The sequence below is a fragment of the Centruroides vittatus genome, unplaced genomic scaffold (genome assembly GCF_030686945.1).
Source record: "Centruroides vittatus isolate TY-2023 unplaced genomic scaffold, ASM3068694v2 scaffold_386, whole genome shotgun sequence".
Classification (NCBI taxonomy): domain Eukaryota; kingdom Metazoa; phylum Arthropoda; class Arachnida; order Scorpiones; family Buthidae; genus Centruroides; species Centruroides vittatus.
Genome location: NW_027122706.1, coordinates 5417626 through 5438073, shown reverse-complemented (window position 1 = coordinate 5438073; position 20448 = coordinate 5417626). Strand labels below are relative to the sequence as shown.

At 29.8% G+C, this 20448-nt stretch overlaps 2 protein-coding genes across 2 annotated transcripts in view; both read left to right on the top strand.

Moving 5' to 3' along the window:
- LOC136988882 (proteasome adapter and scaffold protein ECM29) overlaps positions 1-20448 on the top strand; it is a 158679-nt gene that overhangs the window by 20788 nt on the left and 117443 nt on the right. Inside the window, exons 4-8 of the mRNA XM_067286882.1 lie at positions 452-601; positions 5187-5402; positions 9019-9060; positions 10545-10623; positions 15613-15723. Coding sequence (XP_067142983.1) covers positions 452-601; positions 5187-5402; positions 9019-9060; positions 10545-10623; positions 15613-15723 — 598 coding nt within the window. The remainder of the gene's footprint in view (positions 1-451; positions 602-5186; positions 5403-9018; positions 9061-10544; positions 10624-15612; positions 15724-20448) is intronic.
- LOC136988917 (tigger transposable element-derived protein 4-like) lies at positions 17444-18764 on the top strand. Its single transcript, XM_067286930.1, is given in 3 exon segments — positions 17444-17912; positions 17914-18010; positions 18013-18764. Coding segments are annotated over 3 exon segments (840 nt in total). The 5' UTR covers positions 17444-17823; the 3' UTR covers positions 18667-18764.

Genomic DNA, 20448 nt, shown 5'->3' with positions numbered 1-20448 from the left:
TTATTCAACTGAGCATGCCTAACGGAATTTAAGCCTAAAAGTAAAAAAAGAAAAAAAAAACAGCATTGCTTGAGTCTAATGGAAAGTGGGTGAGAAAAATGAACAAAACATAAGAAAAAAGTAAATGATGGTGATTGCTTTGTTCTTGGATTGCCTCTCATGTTGGCCAGTGCAAGAATCATCTCTCCCATGGTTGGCAAGTAAAAGGATCAAATCTTCTATGCCTAACAGGTGCAGGAATCTCTTCTTTCTTTCCAGTTCTGCTTTGTTTTATTGTGATATGACAAAGTTGTGCAATGTTCTAGCTATCTTTATTATGTTGTTGTTAATATTTTCTTAAAATAAAAAGTTATTTAGTTATAAAATGTTTTATAAAAAGAACTCTCTCTATTAAACTTCAAATTAGTTTTAAGAATTGTATTCTAAATTACTATAAAATTTATTTTCTTAGCATTATAAATATGATCATTCCTGTATTACAACATGTGAAGATTCCTCCTAAACCTGAAGATTGCAAATTCATGTTTGGTCTTCATGAAAAACCAAATTTAGCTGCCTTTTTAAATGAATTTTTATTGGATTTTCTATTACTTCCATATGGGTATGTATTATATGAACAGATATTTATTAAAAATTTATATATATTTTTATTATACTTTTGTGGAAATCAGATTGTAAATTTATATAAACTTTAATTATCCAAAATTAATAGCAGAATTATATTTAAAAATTTGATTATAACCCATCAGTTCCAATAAATTTTTCCCTCTTCACTGAAAACACTATAAAAGTGAATAAATGAATTCATATATATATTTTTTTATTCATATTACAATGTTTCCTTGCTCTAAATGATAGGAATGATTATTAAATATTGATTTTTTTTAATTTATTGTTTTAAAGTCTAATAATTTAAAAAATTCAATGAACAATACAATGAAACCCTGCTTATCTGGATCCTGTTAATCAGGATTATATTGTAAAACATAATCCCTGTCTCAGAAGTATGAAAGGATAGCCATATGGAAAACTTTAAAATGTGAAAAAATCAAAACTCCTAATTACATTCTTGTCTGAGTGTAACATTGCAGCTTGCAAGACAGACTTCTTTTCTATGAATCAGCACATGATGATCATTGTTATGCATTCTATAGAAGTGCTCTTTGAGTTTACTTAATATCTTGTTGAATTTTTTTCTAATCTTTTAACATGTTAACCACCATCCGACGTGCCGGCAGTTGTACTAATTAGGGCCGTACAGAGCCATCCAACTGCCCAATGTTGCTATAACCAATGTAGTTTCACTACGACCACTGGCCGTCGAACCACTTCATGAGGCCATATGACAGCCAGCAGTCGGAGCCAACTTTATAGATGTGTGTGAGAGGCCACCAGTAGGAAAACACAGTCTTACGAAGCCAGGATAATTTAACCTTGAGTGAAACTACATTGGTTATAGTGACATCAGGCGGTCAGATGGCTCTGTACGGCTCTAATTAGTACAATCGCTGGCATGTCAGATGGCGGTTAACGTGTTAAGATTTTCAATTAAAAAAGTTGCTACTCTGCTGTTAAATAAAAATGTTCTTTTCATGGCAGTCAATGTGTTTAATAAGTTTGTTGTTTATAACCTCACAAGTTATTATTCACTCAACACTCATGTCTATCGTTGTTTTGTTGAGTTTCAATCACCTTCAATCTTTTGTGAAGTAAACATCATGAAAATAACATCTAAAAGAAAAAAAGTGGTTGTTACAATGTAGAATAAATTAGAAATATAAAATACAGTCAAACCTTGGGTTTTGAAAGCCTCACTTTTCAAACAGTTCCATTTATGAACAAAATTTTGAATGTCATATGCCAATTAAACTATTTGGCAAGAACCAGCCACAGATTAGAGAGAACAGATGGTCAACTCCATATACTTTCGGTGTTAACCTAGCCCATGGTGAAATTTTTCTCTGTTGTTGTTTATGGCTGCCATGTTGAATTTTTGTCGATGTTAAGCTTAATGAAAAAATTTTTAAAAAAATAATAATCGTGGCTACTGAACTACCCTACCGAACGTGTGTGGCTGCAGAGCATGGTTATCACAAAGTTATGCATAGGATGATACAACGTTATCGCTGTATGCATTCGAATAGCACACAGGCGGTAGACCAACCGATTGATAACCAACCAGAGGACATAGAACAGATCCCCGTCTTCTATAATCCGTACCTAAGATCTATATACACCAAGGTTGCCAGAAAATGCCAAGTACGTCTCGCTTTCAGGAGGTGCCCTACTATTTTTAACATCTTATGTAATGGGAAAGACCCTCCTAACCTCAGCAGACGATCCGGAGTCTGTAGTGTCCTTTTAAGGGATAATAGATGCGATAGGGACTTGATATATATATAGGCTCTACTAAATGGTCCATGGCGTCAGAATGCAAAAACATCAGGTGGATATTTGTCACAGGAGAATTTCCACACCCCTCACTACTTATGTAACAGATCCAGACATAGTAGCCAACTTTACCCAGGCCAATCTCCTCGGTGTGCTTCCCAATGAACACCTCAAATGGTTAGAGGCTATGCACATCTTTAAATCCTCCATCACAACCACGAGTATAAATTTTAAAGAGGAGATGGTTTTGTCATTGGCCTGGCAAGAGTTGATTCACAGCACTCTCTAGCCACTCGTATCTGGGCAGGCCGACACGTTGTGCATGCGCAACCTAATTTTTTGTAAATTGTTCGAACTCAAGATCGAACTGTTAGTTAATGGCATTCATTATTCGAATTTCCGTCTAATAAACCGTTAAGAATGTGAAGTAGACCCCAGAAGAAACGTTTGTTTTTTCGATGTTTTTCAAAATTTTTCAATGTTATCACACCATATATTGGTTCTGAGTGCGTAATTTTTTAAGTTACTGTGGTGTGGTGAGTGGTTAATTCTTTCTTTACTTTCTCTCCTTGTTCTCTTTTTCCTTTTGTCTTCTTTCTCCTTTACTTGGCCCTTCACTAGGTCCTTCCGCTCATGTCCAGTCAATCCGCTGTCCGGCTAGTCAGTCAGTTTGCTCCGTAATCCACTGGGAATATGGCACTGGAAACCTCCTATGTCCTCTGCTCATGTCTTCTGATGACAGGGTGTGACCCCATTTTATACATTTTTAGTGTGGGAGAATTATCATGTGATGCTTGATTTACTAGTTTGTAGTCCAAACTGTGTCCAGGTTTGCTGATACGGGACATTGCAAACTGGACGGTTTGGTTGGATTGTTGATACTTTCCCTTGGTGTTATGACTCTCCTTACCTCATAATTTTATTCAATTGACAGTTTTCCATCATTAATACTTGACTGTTTTGACTAAGTTTATAACATAAGTCCAAACATTGTAACAATCATTGACTTGTAGCGGTATTTGATTGTTGTTCTCTATTGTTCTAGAGGTCAGCATGGAGACTGGGTAGTGGGAAAGAAGAGGGTTTTTTTTTCTTTACATGTTGTGAGATTTATAACATTTAATTGATAAATTTTTTTTATCCTAATTTGTTTCTCTAAATTGTTTTAAATCAATATTACTGAAAACTTGGAAAAGGGGGTCCCTAAATTTGGAAAAATAGGCAAAATTCCTTTACAACATTGGTTGATAGATAAACAAACTTGGTGTCACGTTTACATACACATCTTGGAGATGGGGTCCAAAAAGCGTCCTGTCTGGTAGCTAACAGTTGTTCTTTACACAACCAGACAAAACAAAAAAACAAGATATAAAATAAACAGAGTTTAAAATACAATAAAATTTCTGATTAATTAATGCAAATACATTATTAGCAAAAGGATTAAAATAAAGTGATTAAAACTAAAATTATACAGATAATGTAAATAACAATTCACAAATATATATATATATATATATATAGATACAATAATAACAAATTTTTTTGGGGGGGGGAAATGGTGGGCCTCACAACATTATATTTCGAAAGTTCATTTTAATATAAAAATTATGACACATAGCGATATCTAGTATCAAAAACGTTCCGATGTAAAGACGAATATATTCGGGGTCACCAGGGCAGGTCAAATGAGGTCTACACGAAAATATTCGGGAACAACGCGGGACAGGTTAAGGAAAGTCAATGGGCCAACCAATCAACAATGGGATTACCGATTCAGAAGTTAGTGATGTTGAGATCACCTTGCATCATTAGCCATCACAACACGAACTATCAATGACATCTCTATTTATCTTATGTTAATAATTCAATTAATATAATCCTTAAGTATAAAAAATAAGTCATTTTCTAATTACAATGTACTGTACATATGTAATATTATATAGGCTTATGTACAGCCTGGAAACCATGTCTTTTTATAGATATATTTTTTTTTATGTTCAACTTATGATGAATGTGTGTCCTGTAGTGGAATTTCTTTATAACTTAGTTATCTATCTATCTTCATTAATCTATACAAATCTGTAATTATTAAATAAATGAATAAGAAGAGTTAGATGTTAACTTGTTTCCTATTTCTTAATATATATAAAATATTTCTTTTTCAATTTTTCATGCTTTTGTATCAAATCATACTATCATTAACATGATTAGAGTTTTAAGCATCTTATTTTACTGAGAACTTTTATGACTTTTCAGTTGATCCAGTTTTTTCCTCTTAAAATTTACTTAAATTTATAATAATTGTAAATGATTGTTGGATGTTTTTTATTCTTAATTATCATAATTTAATGTGAATAACTCACAAGTTTTCTATGTTTAACAATCAATTTGAAAATATTGCAGTGGTGTTTGATCGTTGATTTCTGTAACTCTATAAAATGTAGTAAGATAAAATTTAGAAATTATTTATTGTTTTATTGTAATTAATAGAGTTTTATGAAAGGATCCAAAATATTATTTACAGTATACTAGATTATTTAGATAGTATTGGGGATAAATGAATATTCCTCTGTAAGCAAACAAGAGGAGTCTTTAAATTCTAAACGTTGTTTGATGATTAGTTTTAACTTTCTGATTTTGCTCAAGCTGTAAAAAAAAGAAAAAGTATGCTGTCTGATAGAATGGAAAATAATGGATTTATATGTTATTAAAGACTAAACAGTCTTTAATAACATTGTATTTTTTTAACATGTTGATTGTAAATTTATAATTTCTTATATTATTTTTTAATATAGACCTCATAATATATCATCTGGATTTGATAGTAGTGCAACTGCTCCACCAGGATTATGTCTTAAATCATTTAAGAGAGTTTTGGGTGAGAATCCACCTAGTCCAGAACAACTTGAACAGTATAAATTAGGAGTAATAAAATTCATTTCAAGTGGAGTATATCCTGAAATTGAGATTGTTCCACATTTAATTATTGCTATTTCTGATACAAGACATAGGTAAAAAAAAATTGTTATTTCTGTTATTAATGATAATTTTACAAATACAAGTCAAATACAGTGGAACCTTGCTTAACGAGCACCTCGCACGAGTGTTTTGCATAACAAACAAAATAAATTGTGAAAAAATGACTTGCTTAACGAGCAATGTTTTGCATAACGAGTGGCGAGGAGAGGAAGTCCTGGATGTGCGCATGTTTCATCAGTTCGTGTTTAGCACTCATTCAGCTAGCATCTTAGTGTCACCTGTGATCATACATTTTTCCAAACTTGTGTATACACATATTATGTATAAACATTAACAACCATAGCCCATTATATAATAAACACGCCAAATGATATGCTAAATTTTTGGGCTATGTAAAGGCTATAATTACATATTAGAAATTAATTAATTTGACTAGAGGTAGGCAGTTATGCTTCCATCTCGTATTAAATTTAATGACTGATTCCAAATTAAATTCCAGAAATGTCTAAATTAAAAATTAATTATTTATAATTATTAAATTTAATATGAGATGGAAACATAACTATTCACCTACCTCTAGTCAAATTAATTTATTTCTAATATTTAATTATAGCCATTACATAGCCCAAGAATTTGGCATATTGTTTGGCGTGTTTATTGGATAAATTATCTGATTTTTTTTTTTTTTTGTTTTCTGCAAATTGATTCAGGTTGGTTCATTCCACACTAGAAGAAACGATGATGATTCACCCTCCTTAACAATGTTTATTGTATAATTTTCTTTGAATAAGCATTACACATAAAATATTTGAGTTTTTTTTTTGGCATGGAACACATTATCGTATTTTACATTAATTTCTATGGGAAAAATTGTTTCACTTAATGAGTGTTTCGCATTACGAGTAAGACTGGAACGAATTATGCTTGTTAAGCAAGGTTTCACTGTATAAATATTTTCAGTTTAAATTTTTAATAAATTTAAACAAAGTTCTTCTGTTTTATGAAAATAGTATTACTAGGTGCACAGACAATATGTTAATCATATGGCATCATAAACCAGACATACTTGAATTTATAAATTCTTTTAACTCTAGTTCATTTGCTCACTACCTATGCCTAGAACAGCAACACTCATCAGATTCACATTTCCTGGATATCAATATTAGCATACAAGATAGGCATATTTTTACATTGTATACCACAAACCAAAATACAATTCAGTATTTATTGCTGCTTGCTCATATGATCCATTCCAATTTAAAATAGTACTGTTCAGAGCCTAGGTAAAAAGAATATACATGTACTTTTTTAATATCAAAAATAGGATGAAGGAATTATAGTACATAGTCCATCTGGCAATCAAATGTAATCATCAAGACCTCACAGAATAATGTAACAAAAAGTATAAATTAGAACCTAAATTATTTATTTATTTCTTTTATTTTTTATCAACAATATCCATAGATTACATTTTTCTTCCTAACCTCTTAATTTATTTGATATATTCATATACAAGTGCCTAAAAATGTTTATACTGATGAAGATATTTCAATATACAGTATACATCACTGAAGTATATTGGTGATATGAAAGAAATGACGAAAGATTCTATAATTAACTTAATCAGCAAAAATGAGAATTGTTAAGCAAAACTTTCCAAATTTTGGAAAATAAAACTTTGCTAAAACTACCAGAAACAATTAAGATTATAGATAATGGAAAGAATTTTGCTGGTTTTAATATTATAATGTTATTGTCTGAAAACCTGAGTTGGATTGGAAAAAAAGCAAGATAGAGATTAGTGCTGTTTTGATAACTAATATATCAAATGAAACTGATAAACTTTTACAACATCAGTATTTTAAACTGTAGAATATCAACATATTCAGTATGTTGATATTCTAATGATAAAAATCAAATATCAGTATAATAATTATTATTAACAAGTATCAACATTACCAATAATATTAAACATTGTTGATAAAAGTTGATATTTTATTGGTTTTGGTATAATGACATTCTAAAATTTCAAATATGAATATTAATATTGTAAAAATTTATCAGTTTCAGTTTGATACATTGTTTATCAGCATAGCACAAAGCAATCATCAATATCCTATGTAATTCTTAGTAATAGTAAGCACTTCTTTAAAATATTATGTAATCTCATTGTGAAATGTGTAATTCAGAATGCTTAGTGTAGCCTAGTGACTATAATTTCAAAGCCTATCTTAAAATATTCTTTTATATACTCCAGGCTTTTTGATAATTCACACTTTGATGTTCAATAATTTTTGGTATTCTGTATTTTTCAGTATTTATTGAAATTATTTGATTATTGGTAAATTGAAGGAATTTTGGTATTAAGCCCAAAATCAATATCAAAATACCAGTTTTAGCATAACCCTAATAGACATAATACATCTCAATAAAATGAATTTTTTGTTTGCTAATATGTAAAAGTTATGATTATAAAGTTTAATTTTTCATTTCCTCATTTTTACTTTTAATTTCATACTGTAGACAGCAGCTTACAAAATACATATCTAATGATAATATTGCAAAAACAAAAATAATTTTTAAAAACAAAGGTTTTTGAATGAAATTTATACAGTTGTCTGGTGTAAAATAACATAACATGGCCAATTATTATATTTTATTCTTTTATTTCTCTTATCTGGAACAATGTACAGATAACCCCTGTACAACATGGGAATTACATTCCAAAAAATTGCCGTGTTATGCGAATCCGTGTTATACGAAACAAAGAACTAGTACGAAAAGGGGGGTTAGGTTCCAAAAATTAAAAAACATGCTATTATATTTTCATAATTAAGATAAATATCATAAATGTTATTAAAAAAGTGATACATATTAATATAAATTAAACAATGTTTTCGTCATCATCACTAAGCACTAGTAACCAAAAATTTTTAATCTACGTAACGGTCTCTCTCTTTTCTTCTTTTCAAGTTGATATGGAACTACATAATGGTCCCAATGGTTCAATGCTTAAAAACCAGTGACAGAATAAAGCAAGTATGGAATAAGGAAAAAATATCTGGCAACACTAAAAGCAGAAGCGTTGAGATCTGGCAACATGAGAGAAGTTTCGATGAGGACCACGTGTATTGACAGAAGGAGGGAAAAGAAAATTTACATACCATACTTAAATACTAATAGTTCACGAAAATTATGCATGAAAATCTGATAGTACGAAAAATGTCAAATGAGGTATCTTTCACATTTAAAAGTTTTATCACATTATTGAACTGGGATTTCCCTATTTTCAAATTAGATAAAGTTTGCTTTTAATAGTTTTTATTACATTTCATGTTGTATGAAGGTTTTACCCAATTCTCGAACCCTGTCAGAGTGAATGAATCCGTGCTATAGAAGTGCCGTGTTATATGGGGGTTACCTGTATTTGAACTTACATTTCTATATATTTTGGTGAAATGACTGAAATAAATTTTGTATTTATCTGTAGAATTGAAAAAAAGAACAATTCTTTTTTTTTTTGATGATGATTAAATTTAGTATTTAAAATTTTATATATCCATCTAATTTTGATATAAATATATTTTATAAATTATTTGAAAATATTTTTTTATAGTTAGAAAATTAATTAATTGAATTATTTTACAGTGTGGCTAGTTCTGCAGACTTAGAATTAAGAAGATTAACTGGGTAAGAAAGTGTATAGCATTGATTATATGAATAATAATGAAAATAAGAATCTTAATTAAATTATTCATTAATATGAAGCTCCATATTTGCACTTACTTTATTTGTGCATTTTGCATATTTATAGTTTGGTCTTTGCAGTTATTTTTCATATTTATAAAGCTAAAATTCTGGAATGGAAGACATAAAAAAATTGCTTTTTTATGTCTTCCAGAAGACATAAAAAAATTGCTTTTTTATGTCTTCTGTTCTATTAGTAAAATTTTTGTTGTATTACTTTAAACCAGGGGTGTCAAACTGGCAGCCCCCGATGTGATTTTTCGTAGCCCACAGCCATGATTCTCTGCAATAAAATGAAATACAGAACAATATGTTACGAAGAAAATATCAAATATTCATTGCATCGTGATGTCATCTATGACGTCATATGTCATATGTTATGATGCGCTGGTCAACTGTGGGAGACTAGGCTGCAGTTAGGCATTTCACTAGTAACTTTAAGTCAATTTCAATCTCGCTAAAAAGTCTTCTTTTTGCTTGCAGAGCCATATATGGCAAGTAGGCATAGCTGCCACAATAGAGGTGTGTAACCCTATTTTCTTCAAATTTTAACAAAAGGCACTGCTAGTTTCTTTGTCCCAATTGGCATGTGTTTTAATGTGTTAAAACATTAGGTGTTTTAATTGCCCTATCTATATTTCTGCATTCTCACTTCAAATTATAATTTTAAGAAAATTTGTAAATATGATGTGGCCTGCATGAATCTTACCTGAATCTGAATCTGAATCTATGAATCTGAATGAAGTTGTTGCATTAAGTGACCTGTTGTTGAGATGAGTTTGACACACCTGCTTTAAACCATTATTAAATAGTCTTCAGTAAACAGTGTACTGCTGTAAATTTTTTCATTGAAATTATAAAGCTAGACACCAACGAATACCGAATTCTATTGAGCTAGACATGGCTATATTACTAAATAAATTATGCAACTAATTTGGCACTAGAGAGAGGCATTAGGTGCCATCTCTCACTAACTTTAATAATTATAATTTTTAATTAATTTATTTAAATAATTTAGAACTACTGGAAGAAAAAATAATTATAATGTAAGCTTATATATACTGAAAGAGGAGATCAGACTGGAGATCTGGATAACGTAACTGGCAACGCATCTGCACAGTAAGCAGGAGTTGTGGGTTTGAGTCCTGCTCCAGGCCGATTTTTTTTCTTCCAGTAGTTCTAAATTATTTAAATTAATTAATTAAAAATTATAATTATTAAAGTTATTAAGAGATGGTGCCTAATGCCTCCCTCTAGTGCCAAATTGGTTACATAATTTATTTAGTAATATAGCCGTGTCTAGCATTGTAGTATATCAAGTTTAATGATGTTGTTTGTTTATCAAAATTATATTTTGAAATCAAAAATTTTATAATAATTATCTTACTTATTTAATTTCTTTAAACATCATATATTGTTTATTTTAGAGTAATTGATTGGAATAATAAACAGTTTGTATCAAAATTATATTCAATATTTCTTGGAACTACTGTGACAAAAAATCAAGTAAGTTTGTTTTATTTTTTTTATAAATAGCTATTTTTCAAAATAAGTTTAATAATTAATATAATTTATAATAACAATTGTTATAAATAACAATCAGACAAAGAGTTACCTCTACCACTTTAAACTTTTTCTTACAAAAGAATATTTTGAGCAGTAATGGTTACTCTTATCAACATTATCTGAACTCTCAATAAAATATCTATTATTACTCTGGGTGAATTTGTGAAAATTAATAAAAAATCTATGAATTACCCATATTTTTTGTGTAGTCCATTATTATTACTGGTTTGTTAAATTTTATACTTTTCTCCTCAATTTTCTGCTAACTTTGGTTTTGGCTGAATGAAATGTGAAAAACATTGTGGCTGTCCTACTTAGTAATAAATTATGAAAGTATGTTACTATATATGAGGACTGTTCAAGTTTTGTTTGGAATTTCAGTAGTGACAATGGAACTGTATGCATTACATAGTATCAATTTAAGTTTCTTTCTCTACTCCCTTTACATGTTGACACTTCTGTCATTTTGAAAACAATGCTATGCAGAATAGATTGTTGAGTGATGTTGGAACCATTACATGGCAAACTCTTCAAAGTTCATCATGCATTGGTTCCTGTCTTCTAAGGCTTCATTTAAAGGGCTAAATAGATTATAATTGCAAAGTGACAGATCTTGACTGTAGGCCAAGTGATCAGAAATTTCCAAACAAGTCCATGATCACCTCTACCATGCACAGGGTTATGCTCCAACATCAGCCAAAAGACTTCTATTTGACAGGCACATCATCATTGCAAAAATGAAGGAAGAAATGTCAGCATATTGAGGGAAGAACCCAAAGAAAGAAACAGATTGGAGCTATGTAACATATACAGTTTAATTACCATCACTGAAATTGTGAATAGACATTGAATCACCCACTGAACATGTATATACACCAACCAAGGCCGAATATAATCGGGCAAGAAATGGCTATAATATTAATAATTAATAGACAATTTGGCATTAAAGGTAGACGTTAGGTGCCATCTCTTAATAAATTTAATAATTACAATTAATTAAATAATTTAAATAATAATTTAGAATTACTGGAAGAAAAGAATCGGCCCGAAGCGGGACTCGAACTTGCAACTTCTGCTATCCATGCAGACACGTTACCAGTTATGCTACCCAGACCTTTGGCTTGATCTCCTCTTCCAGCATATATTCGGCTTTAGTTGGTCGATAGCTTTACATGTATCGGGTGTAGTAAAGATGTTTGAACATGTATATATATAGCAAGCTAAATCTATTGTTATATTTTTACCTATGACTATTTAATCTATTTATGCTACTAACTATATTACTATATTTATGTCTACTTTGAAAAACTTTTTGAAGCTTGAAGAAAATAGACAAAACACATATTTATCTTTTATATTGAAATACCAGTAACATTATTTTGTTGCTTGTAAGCCTTACTTTTAAACAATTCCAATTTGGGTTTTTTAATGTTATCTAGGATCTTTGTTTCATTATCTGCACTGTCCTTGTCAAATGAAATTTTAATTTTCAAAGTTATTCTGCAAGAACAGGGAGTAAATAAAATGTATTGATGAATAAATGAAATCCACTTTCTCCTATAAAGGATAACAGATTCTGTACTAATTGAAGTGCTATTCTTTGTGTAAGTTGCTGGTCTGGCTAAAGATTTGTTTGTAATCTCATTTATAAAGTATGGGATGTAACAGCAGACATAACCATTCTCTGAATCAGGTAGACAATAAACATGCAGACTCCATTTTGTTGATTTTTGTGAATTGTACACTTTTTACATTACCCCCTTCAAAAGCCACAGTACTTTCTCATTGATGGAAATATTTTTACTAGAAACATATAATTCTCTGCACTTAATCAATGTATTTCAAAGTATCTTCCACTCTTTCTTCTAGAAGATATTGAAGATGTAGGATCTGGTTGACTTAGATTCAGAAACATGCCTAAATTTTTTTTAGTAAAAACATTCCCAAAGAAAAGTGCATGGTCTAATCAATTTTTGGAAATGTAGAGATCCAAAGAAATCTCAATTATTGAATGTTCAAAAGAATATCCAGGAATGTCTTCATTCTGTGATATTTACAAGTCAGTTTATCAAAACAGAATCTTGGTGATGTTTATATTTTGACTGATAACCTTTGCAGCATATTTATTTGTTTTCTTTATGTATTCTTGAAATAATTCTAAAGTAAAAATTAACTGGAAGAAACCTAGTTCATTAATCAGATACTGGCTTACTCTGAGTTTTAGTTTTCAGTGTGGAACAATGAATGGAAACTACTCCAAGTCATTATCAGGCTTGTGGAATGGATTCTATTTCTTTGATGTCTCAATTTCTTCTTCCACCTCCTCCTTGCTGGTCATAAAATCATAGATTTTGGTTGCTTGAAAGTCTAAACTAGGGATGTCCAGCCTGCGGGCCACACTGAAGCCCACTTAATATTTTTATGCAGCCCACTTCACCCTAAACTTTTTAAGTACATTTTCATTTATTTTGATAAAGTATGTCATAAAAATTATTTTTGTTTCACTGGATACAGTTTGATGTCATAATGATGTAATTGGTGACATAATTTGTAACTGATCAATCAAAAAAGGTGGTGGCATGGTCTGTCATTTTGATTGTTTCAGTTTCAAAGATTTTTGTAATGAAATGATGATGTTAGTGATAAAGAGTGAGTACCTTTCATCAGGAGGATGAAAAAGACATATAATTCCTCTGTTCAAAATAGTGTAAGCCATTTTTAGTGACTCGAGGCTAAGCCTAATGTCAAAGTGGAAGGGACTAATTTATTCTTTATAGAAATAAAAAATAAATTTACCCTTAGGCATTCTTCCTTATTACAGGTATATAATACAGACATAAGTCTGTCTATATATTTCTTTTGCTAACATAATTTAAATATTTTCAACCTCCAATTATATTCATAATTGTTTCATCAACTTTAAATTTATATTTTTAATAACCCATCATTTGGTCATCGCATCAAATACTAAGAAAAAAAAAAAAAAAAAACAGAAGAAAGGAGAAAATTCAATATCTTTTGACCAGAAAAATATTTTGTAATCGAAACAAGCAATAATAATATCTGCCTTATTTGTCATGATAAAATTTCCATGAGAAATTGTGCATTTTCAAAGTTTATTAAAAAGAAAAGAAGAATTTTCTGTGAACTTTGAAAAATATAGTAAATTGTGTGAAGTTTTGTTAAAAGATTTAACAACCACATTTTCTGACTTCAGGAAAATAGAAACTGAATTAAAATTGTTTAGTGACTCATTTTCATTTAATTATATGGAAGCACCAGCTGAATACCAACTAGAACTCATTGAACTTCAAAGCAGGGAATCTTTGAAAACTTATCATAGAGAACATTCCTTTCTTGAATTTTATAAAGAAGTTCATTTTTTCAATGAATTTGATGAAATTGTCAATTTATCTAGAAAACCATTATACATGTGGGGTAGTCCATACTGTTGTGAACAATTTTTTTCATGCTTGATAGACATCAAAACTGCTGAAAGAAATAGGTTGAGTGATTCCCATTTAACTAACATTCTTAGAATTAAGACTAGTACCATAAAAGCAGATATTGACAATATTATAAAAAAAGCAATGTAAAACATCACATTGAATTTATTTTTATTCTGTGTGAGTATAATTTCTTTTATTACTGTCAATAAATAATATAGTATTTTTTGTAATTATATATATTTGTTATTAAAATTTGATATTCACATTTTGAACTTTTTAAAAGCATATATTTATATAAAGTACCTTTGTGACCTGCTGAATATACCATGCTAAAATTCTAATTTGGCCCATTAGGAAAAAAGGTTGCACAACCCTAGTCGAAACTTTCATCAAAACTCAAAATTTTTTCCAATAAATCAGAAATATATTTGATCTCAAGGAAGCATCTGTAACAAGATCTTTTGAGCAACAAAACTGCACACACATTTCAAACAGCACATAAAAAAAATGAAACATAAAACACATAAGCCAATGAACACAATCTAACTTCTACAAAGTGTAGATATGGAATGACTTTCAAGGAATCACTCTTTTATTACTCATAATTGTGTTTATATTTTCAGATTTATGACTTATGAATTTTAGAACATTGTAAAATTGCAGCACAATTTTGTGAATTTATATTGAACATTCAACTATTATGTAAAAAAGAATAGCAGCACAGCAGCTTTATAAAAAGAATTATTCATAAAACATTAAAATTCACTAACTGGATTAAAATCACAGAGACAAAGACAATATTTTAAATTCCAGCACTGAATTTAATTTCAAAATTGCAAATGTTTTCAGTCATGTTAAATGACCACTATCAGACATATTCTAAGAACAGGAAATAAATAAACAATGATTGCAGTTCCTGTTTAAAATTCTAGAATCTGTTACTTGATTGGTCCAGTGTCACTAAATATTATTTATATTTTGCATAAATTAAAATAATAATTAATCTATAAGCTGTCTATTTTGAATAAAATGTTTTATAGATGTTTCCTTATAAAGCATTTAATTGTTATAAAATATATCTGTCTACCTGCTTTTTTCCTCCTCTCCTGCTTTTTGTATCTCTCTGATGGGGCTTTTCAAGTCAGAAAATTTCCTTTCAGAATGTTCTCTCTGCATTGATTATCCTTAATATAGGGTAATTAACTTAATGCAAGATTAGTATTTTTAAGACTAGCTAAGAGCCTTTTGTTAAATTAATTAAGATATAATTTGATGTCTATAGAATTAGCATTGATATTAGCTATGAATTAAAGTTGGAAATGATAAAACATAAGCCAATTTGTGCAAAATTGGTGTATGTTTTATTGGTTTATTAATAATTATAATTAGCTATTAAGTGAATAGAAGTATTATACAGTAATAAAAAGTTATGCATAAATATAAATGTTTTTTTAATGTATTATTTTTATTATTATTTCAGATTCAACCAGAACTTCAGAGAACTCCTGGAAATACACGTATACGATTGAAAATTTTTCCATATCTTTTAAAGTCTAAAGAAGCTTCTATGACAATTCCATCTTCTGTACAGGTATTTATAAAACAAAATTTAGGATTCTTTAAAACTAATTCTCATTGACAAATACATAAATATTTTTTCTTAAATAAAATGAAAAATATTTCTATTGAATAAATTTAAAGTAAAAATTATGTTGTAGTATGTAGAAATTAAATGTGTTACTTACAGGATTTGTTATTCAAATCCTTATGAAAAATATTAATAATTATTCTTCTATATTTCTGAAGCATTTCTTAGAAATTTATATATTTAAACTTAAATGCTTTTAAATATAATTTTATAAAATGTTTTGTACAGTAAGACCCTGCTTAATGCTGCCTTGATTAATGTTGATTCAATATAACGTGGTCTACTTGAAGCCTAAAAAAAGCTCAAAAGTTATGCTGATTGAAATTATCACAGCATTTCATTGATTCGTATATAATACAATTATTCAAAAACATGAACCAATCAGCAAAAGATGGAAATTTGTCATAGCACTGTACTTCCCTTAAATCTATGTTTGTTTTGTGCAATTTTGGAAAACATATAATGTTATGGATGCCATAGTAAATATCGACTTTGCTTAGCAAGAATTAACTGATAAATGCATGAACGGAGTGTGGAAGAAGTTAGGGCTGAAGGTATCCAATAATTCTCAATGAGAAGAGCCTATTGTTGTATCGTTAGGTTGATCAAATTGTCAACCTAATCGATACAGCAGGACTAGGAGATGTAGATGAGCAGGCTATTGAGGTGTTACTGCAGGTTTTTGGTGAGAGTCTTACCAACGATGACTTCAAGAACTGAAAGAACAAGGAATTCATGTAGAACTGAAAAATAGTGATTCTGAAAATGAAGAACCCAAAGAATTTCTCTACAGATTTCCTTAGTAGAAGCTTGATAACAATAACCAAAATTGTTGATCAAATTGTAGTGAATGATTCAGATTTTGAAAGGAGTGCAAAAGCAAGACAAGGTGTTTTAAATGTGATCTCTGATCTCCTGCTACCGACATTTGCTTATTGAAAGAAAAAAAAGCAACAAAGCTAAAACTACATGACTTTATCACAAAAAACAAGAATTTCAGAAGAACCAGGACTTTAATCACAAAAAATGAACTTTATTTCTGTGTGCATATGTTCATATGTTATTTAACATATATTATTATGCAAATTAATATAAAAATAACTTAAAATTAAATTAAAATCTGTTTATTTTTGATTGCGTGTTCCCCTTTCCCTATTTACTCTGTGTTAAAATGATCTTGTTTAACACTGTTTTGTTTAGCACTTTGTCGTCTAGGGATGTATCCCCTGCATTAAGCAGGGTCTTACTGTAGTTTTAAATATCTATATTTTTTAAACAAAAAACATATAATATGAGAGACTAAAAATATTTATCATAATATAGTAGAAGTTCCTTAATCTGACACTTGATAATTCAAAATGTCTGGTTAATCTGGTTCCTTCTGAAAAGCAGCTGATGATCTGGAATTGTCTGATAATCCAGCATACTAGTATTTCATGAATCATAATTTGTTTGAACATGTTGTGCACTAAAGGCACTGAATGGAAATCAAGATAAAAGTGGACTGCATCCATGTACATTGCTCGTGGAATTGAGAGCAATAAGATCAAGAAAAATTACTTATTTTGTTATAGCACTTGTTTCTGTTGGTTTCTGTAGCATGCATAAACAAATTGGAAGCATACAAAATGTATAGAAATTCTGCAAGGTTCAGATTATACAGTTTAACTCGATTATAACGTCATCGGATGTAATGACAACCCTAATATAACATGGAATTTTTATCAGTCCCATGATTTTACTATACTAGATAATGTTAAAAACTCACTTGTAATGACATAAAACCGTATTTTAACATCATATTTAAAGCACTCCCAGATTAACAAAATTAGATTACGAATTTTATTTAACAAAGAAAATAACACGTGTATTACGTGCTCAGTTTCTAGTGTCAGAGTCCACTTCCTAGAATGACTGTGGGTGGCACTCTCACCATCTGACTTCGGTGGAGTGAGGTTTGTCACATCTTTAAATGACATGATGATCTGGTTAGTTCGCATAGTTACTCGTGTTGTACAGTAGTTTAGCACCAAATCAGTTGAAATGGCTAGCTTAAAAAGGAAAGTGTTAACGTTAGACTGCAAAGTAGAAATAATTAAAGCAGTTGAAAGTGGAAGAAAAAAGGCAGATGTATGCAGACTTTGGTTTAGCAAATTCTACAGTGTGCACAATAATAAAAAACAGAGAGAAAATTTTGAAAAGTTTTCAAGATGGCAAGGGACAAGTGAAAAAAATAAGTTATGTGAAAAAGCGAATGTTGATGCCACTCTAATTAAGTGGTTTAACCAATGCAGAAGTTCCAACTTACCACTAAATGTACCGATACTAATGGAAAAAGCAGAAGAATTTGGACGACTATTAGGCAATACTAACTTTAAATGTTCTAATGGACGGCTAGACCATTTTAAACAAAGACATGGCATAAGTTTTGGGAATGTGTGTGGAGAAGCAAAAAGTGTAAATTTACTGGACATTGAAAACTGGTTAAGAGATGTGTGGCCTAAATTAAGGAGGGAATATGCAGATGAAGACATTTATAATGCAGATGAAACCGGGATATTTTACAAACTTTTACCAGACAAAACATTTAAATTTAAAAATGAAAAGTGTGTTGGTGGAAAACTTGCAAAAGATAGGATAACAGCTTTTGTTTGTGCTAATATGACTGGTACAGACAAAAGAAAACTTCTTGTAATAGGAAAATCAAAAAATCCAAGATGTTTTAAAAACATAAAAACACTACCAGTAAATTACAAAGCCAACAAAAAGTCATGGATGACGTCTGAGATTTTTGAAGAAGAAATTCGAAAATGGGATAGAGAACTTATTGGTAAACGAAAAAAGTTTTATTCCTTGTCGATAATTGCCCAGCACATCCAATTTTAGAAAATTTAAAGAGCGTTAAACTTGTATTCCTTCCTCCGAATTGTACTAGCGTACTTCAGCCAATGAATCAAGGAATTATAAGAAGCCTTAAATCTCATTTCAGAAAAATTCTTTTACAAAAAATTATTATAAATAGGGAAGATGATAATAAAATGGCAATTTTTTTTATTAGATGCAGTTGATTTTTTGGAAAAATTTTGGTGTAAGGTTAGTTCGCTAATAATAGCAAACTGTTTTCGTCATGCAAAATTGTGTAATAGTCAAACAGCTAGTACATTTATAAATGATGACGATAATGAGGACGACAACATTCCTCTATAGAATTAATTAAAACACTTCAAAGTTCAGGAAACAGTAAATTTTTGTCATCTGCTGCTATTGAATATGAGAGTGTAGATGAAGATTTAATAACATCCGAATTTTATACAGATGCAGATATTGTTGAACAAATTAAATCTTCAGACAAAAAAAATGTGGGTGATGAAGATGAAACATCAGACAGAGAAAATGCAGTGTCATCAACCAGAGAAGCATGTAACGCAATAAGATTATTGAAAATGTTTTATAGGTCTTGGAAAACTTCATTGGAAATAATGAACAAAGTCTATGATTTAGAAAATGACATTGATAAACAATTTTTAAGTGAAAAACACCTACAGTCTAAAATAACTGACTTTTTTTAAGTGAATATTGTTATTGTGTCTTTTTAATTGGTATACATTAGTTTAACCTTTTTGTTGCCTTTTAATTCGACATTATTCTCAAAACCGGAAGCACTGCCATTATCAAAACTTAAGACAAATAGAAATTTCTTATAAAAGGTATTTTTTGAAATTTTTAATGACATCAATGTAAACATTTACTGGATGACGTCTGAGATTTTTGAAGAAGAAATTCGAAAATGGGATAGAGAACTTAATGGATGACGTCTGAGATTTTTGAAGAAGAAATTCGAAAATGGGATAGAGAACTTATTGGTAAACGAAAAAAGTTTTATTCCTTGTCGATAATTGCCCATTTTGGACGACTATTAGCACTCCCAGATTAACAAATGGAAATCAAGATAATGTTGAAAGATAATGGCCGTTTTATGGCTTAGACATAATAATGTAAAAAGAGTTGATTTAAACATTTAGTTTGCACTTTTATTATTATTATTCTATATCTATTATTCGTATCTATTATTACTATAATAGATATGATATACTGTATTACCATTAAGAAATAATTTTATTGTAATACATACGTTGTTAAATTATAATTGATTTTATAATAGATTCTTAAACATACTTGGTACTTTTTATGGGACTGAAATTACGACCTTACCGATAACGACATTTGGTTATAACATCAAAAGATTTCCGGTCCCATGGATGACGTTATAAACGAGTTAGACTGTATATGACAAAATTTAGCAATATCCGAAAGTAATCCTTGCATTTTTGATAATTCTCATAAGTGTTGATTCCGTAGATTATGATAATTTAGCTTAGAAGCTAGATTGCCAAACTTTTACTGTAATATGAAGAAAAGTACCTACAGGACCAGAATGATGCTAGTTTACTAAAAATGCCAAAATACTGGATGTTTTTGTATTTTGAAAAATTTTATAAGTTATGTATGATCTGAACATTGCAGAAATTATTATACATTATTGTACCAGTGCACACTGCCATATGCTTCTGATTTGTTTACACATGCTCTTTAATCAGTGAAAATGATATAATGTTACAATTTACTTGATTATACTGTGTTAGGAATGATTGAAAAACCTGGAAAAAC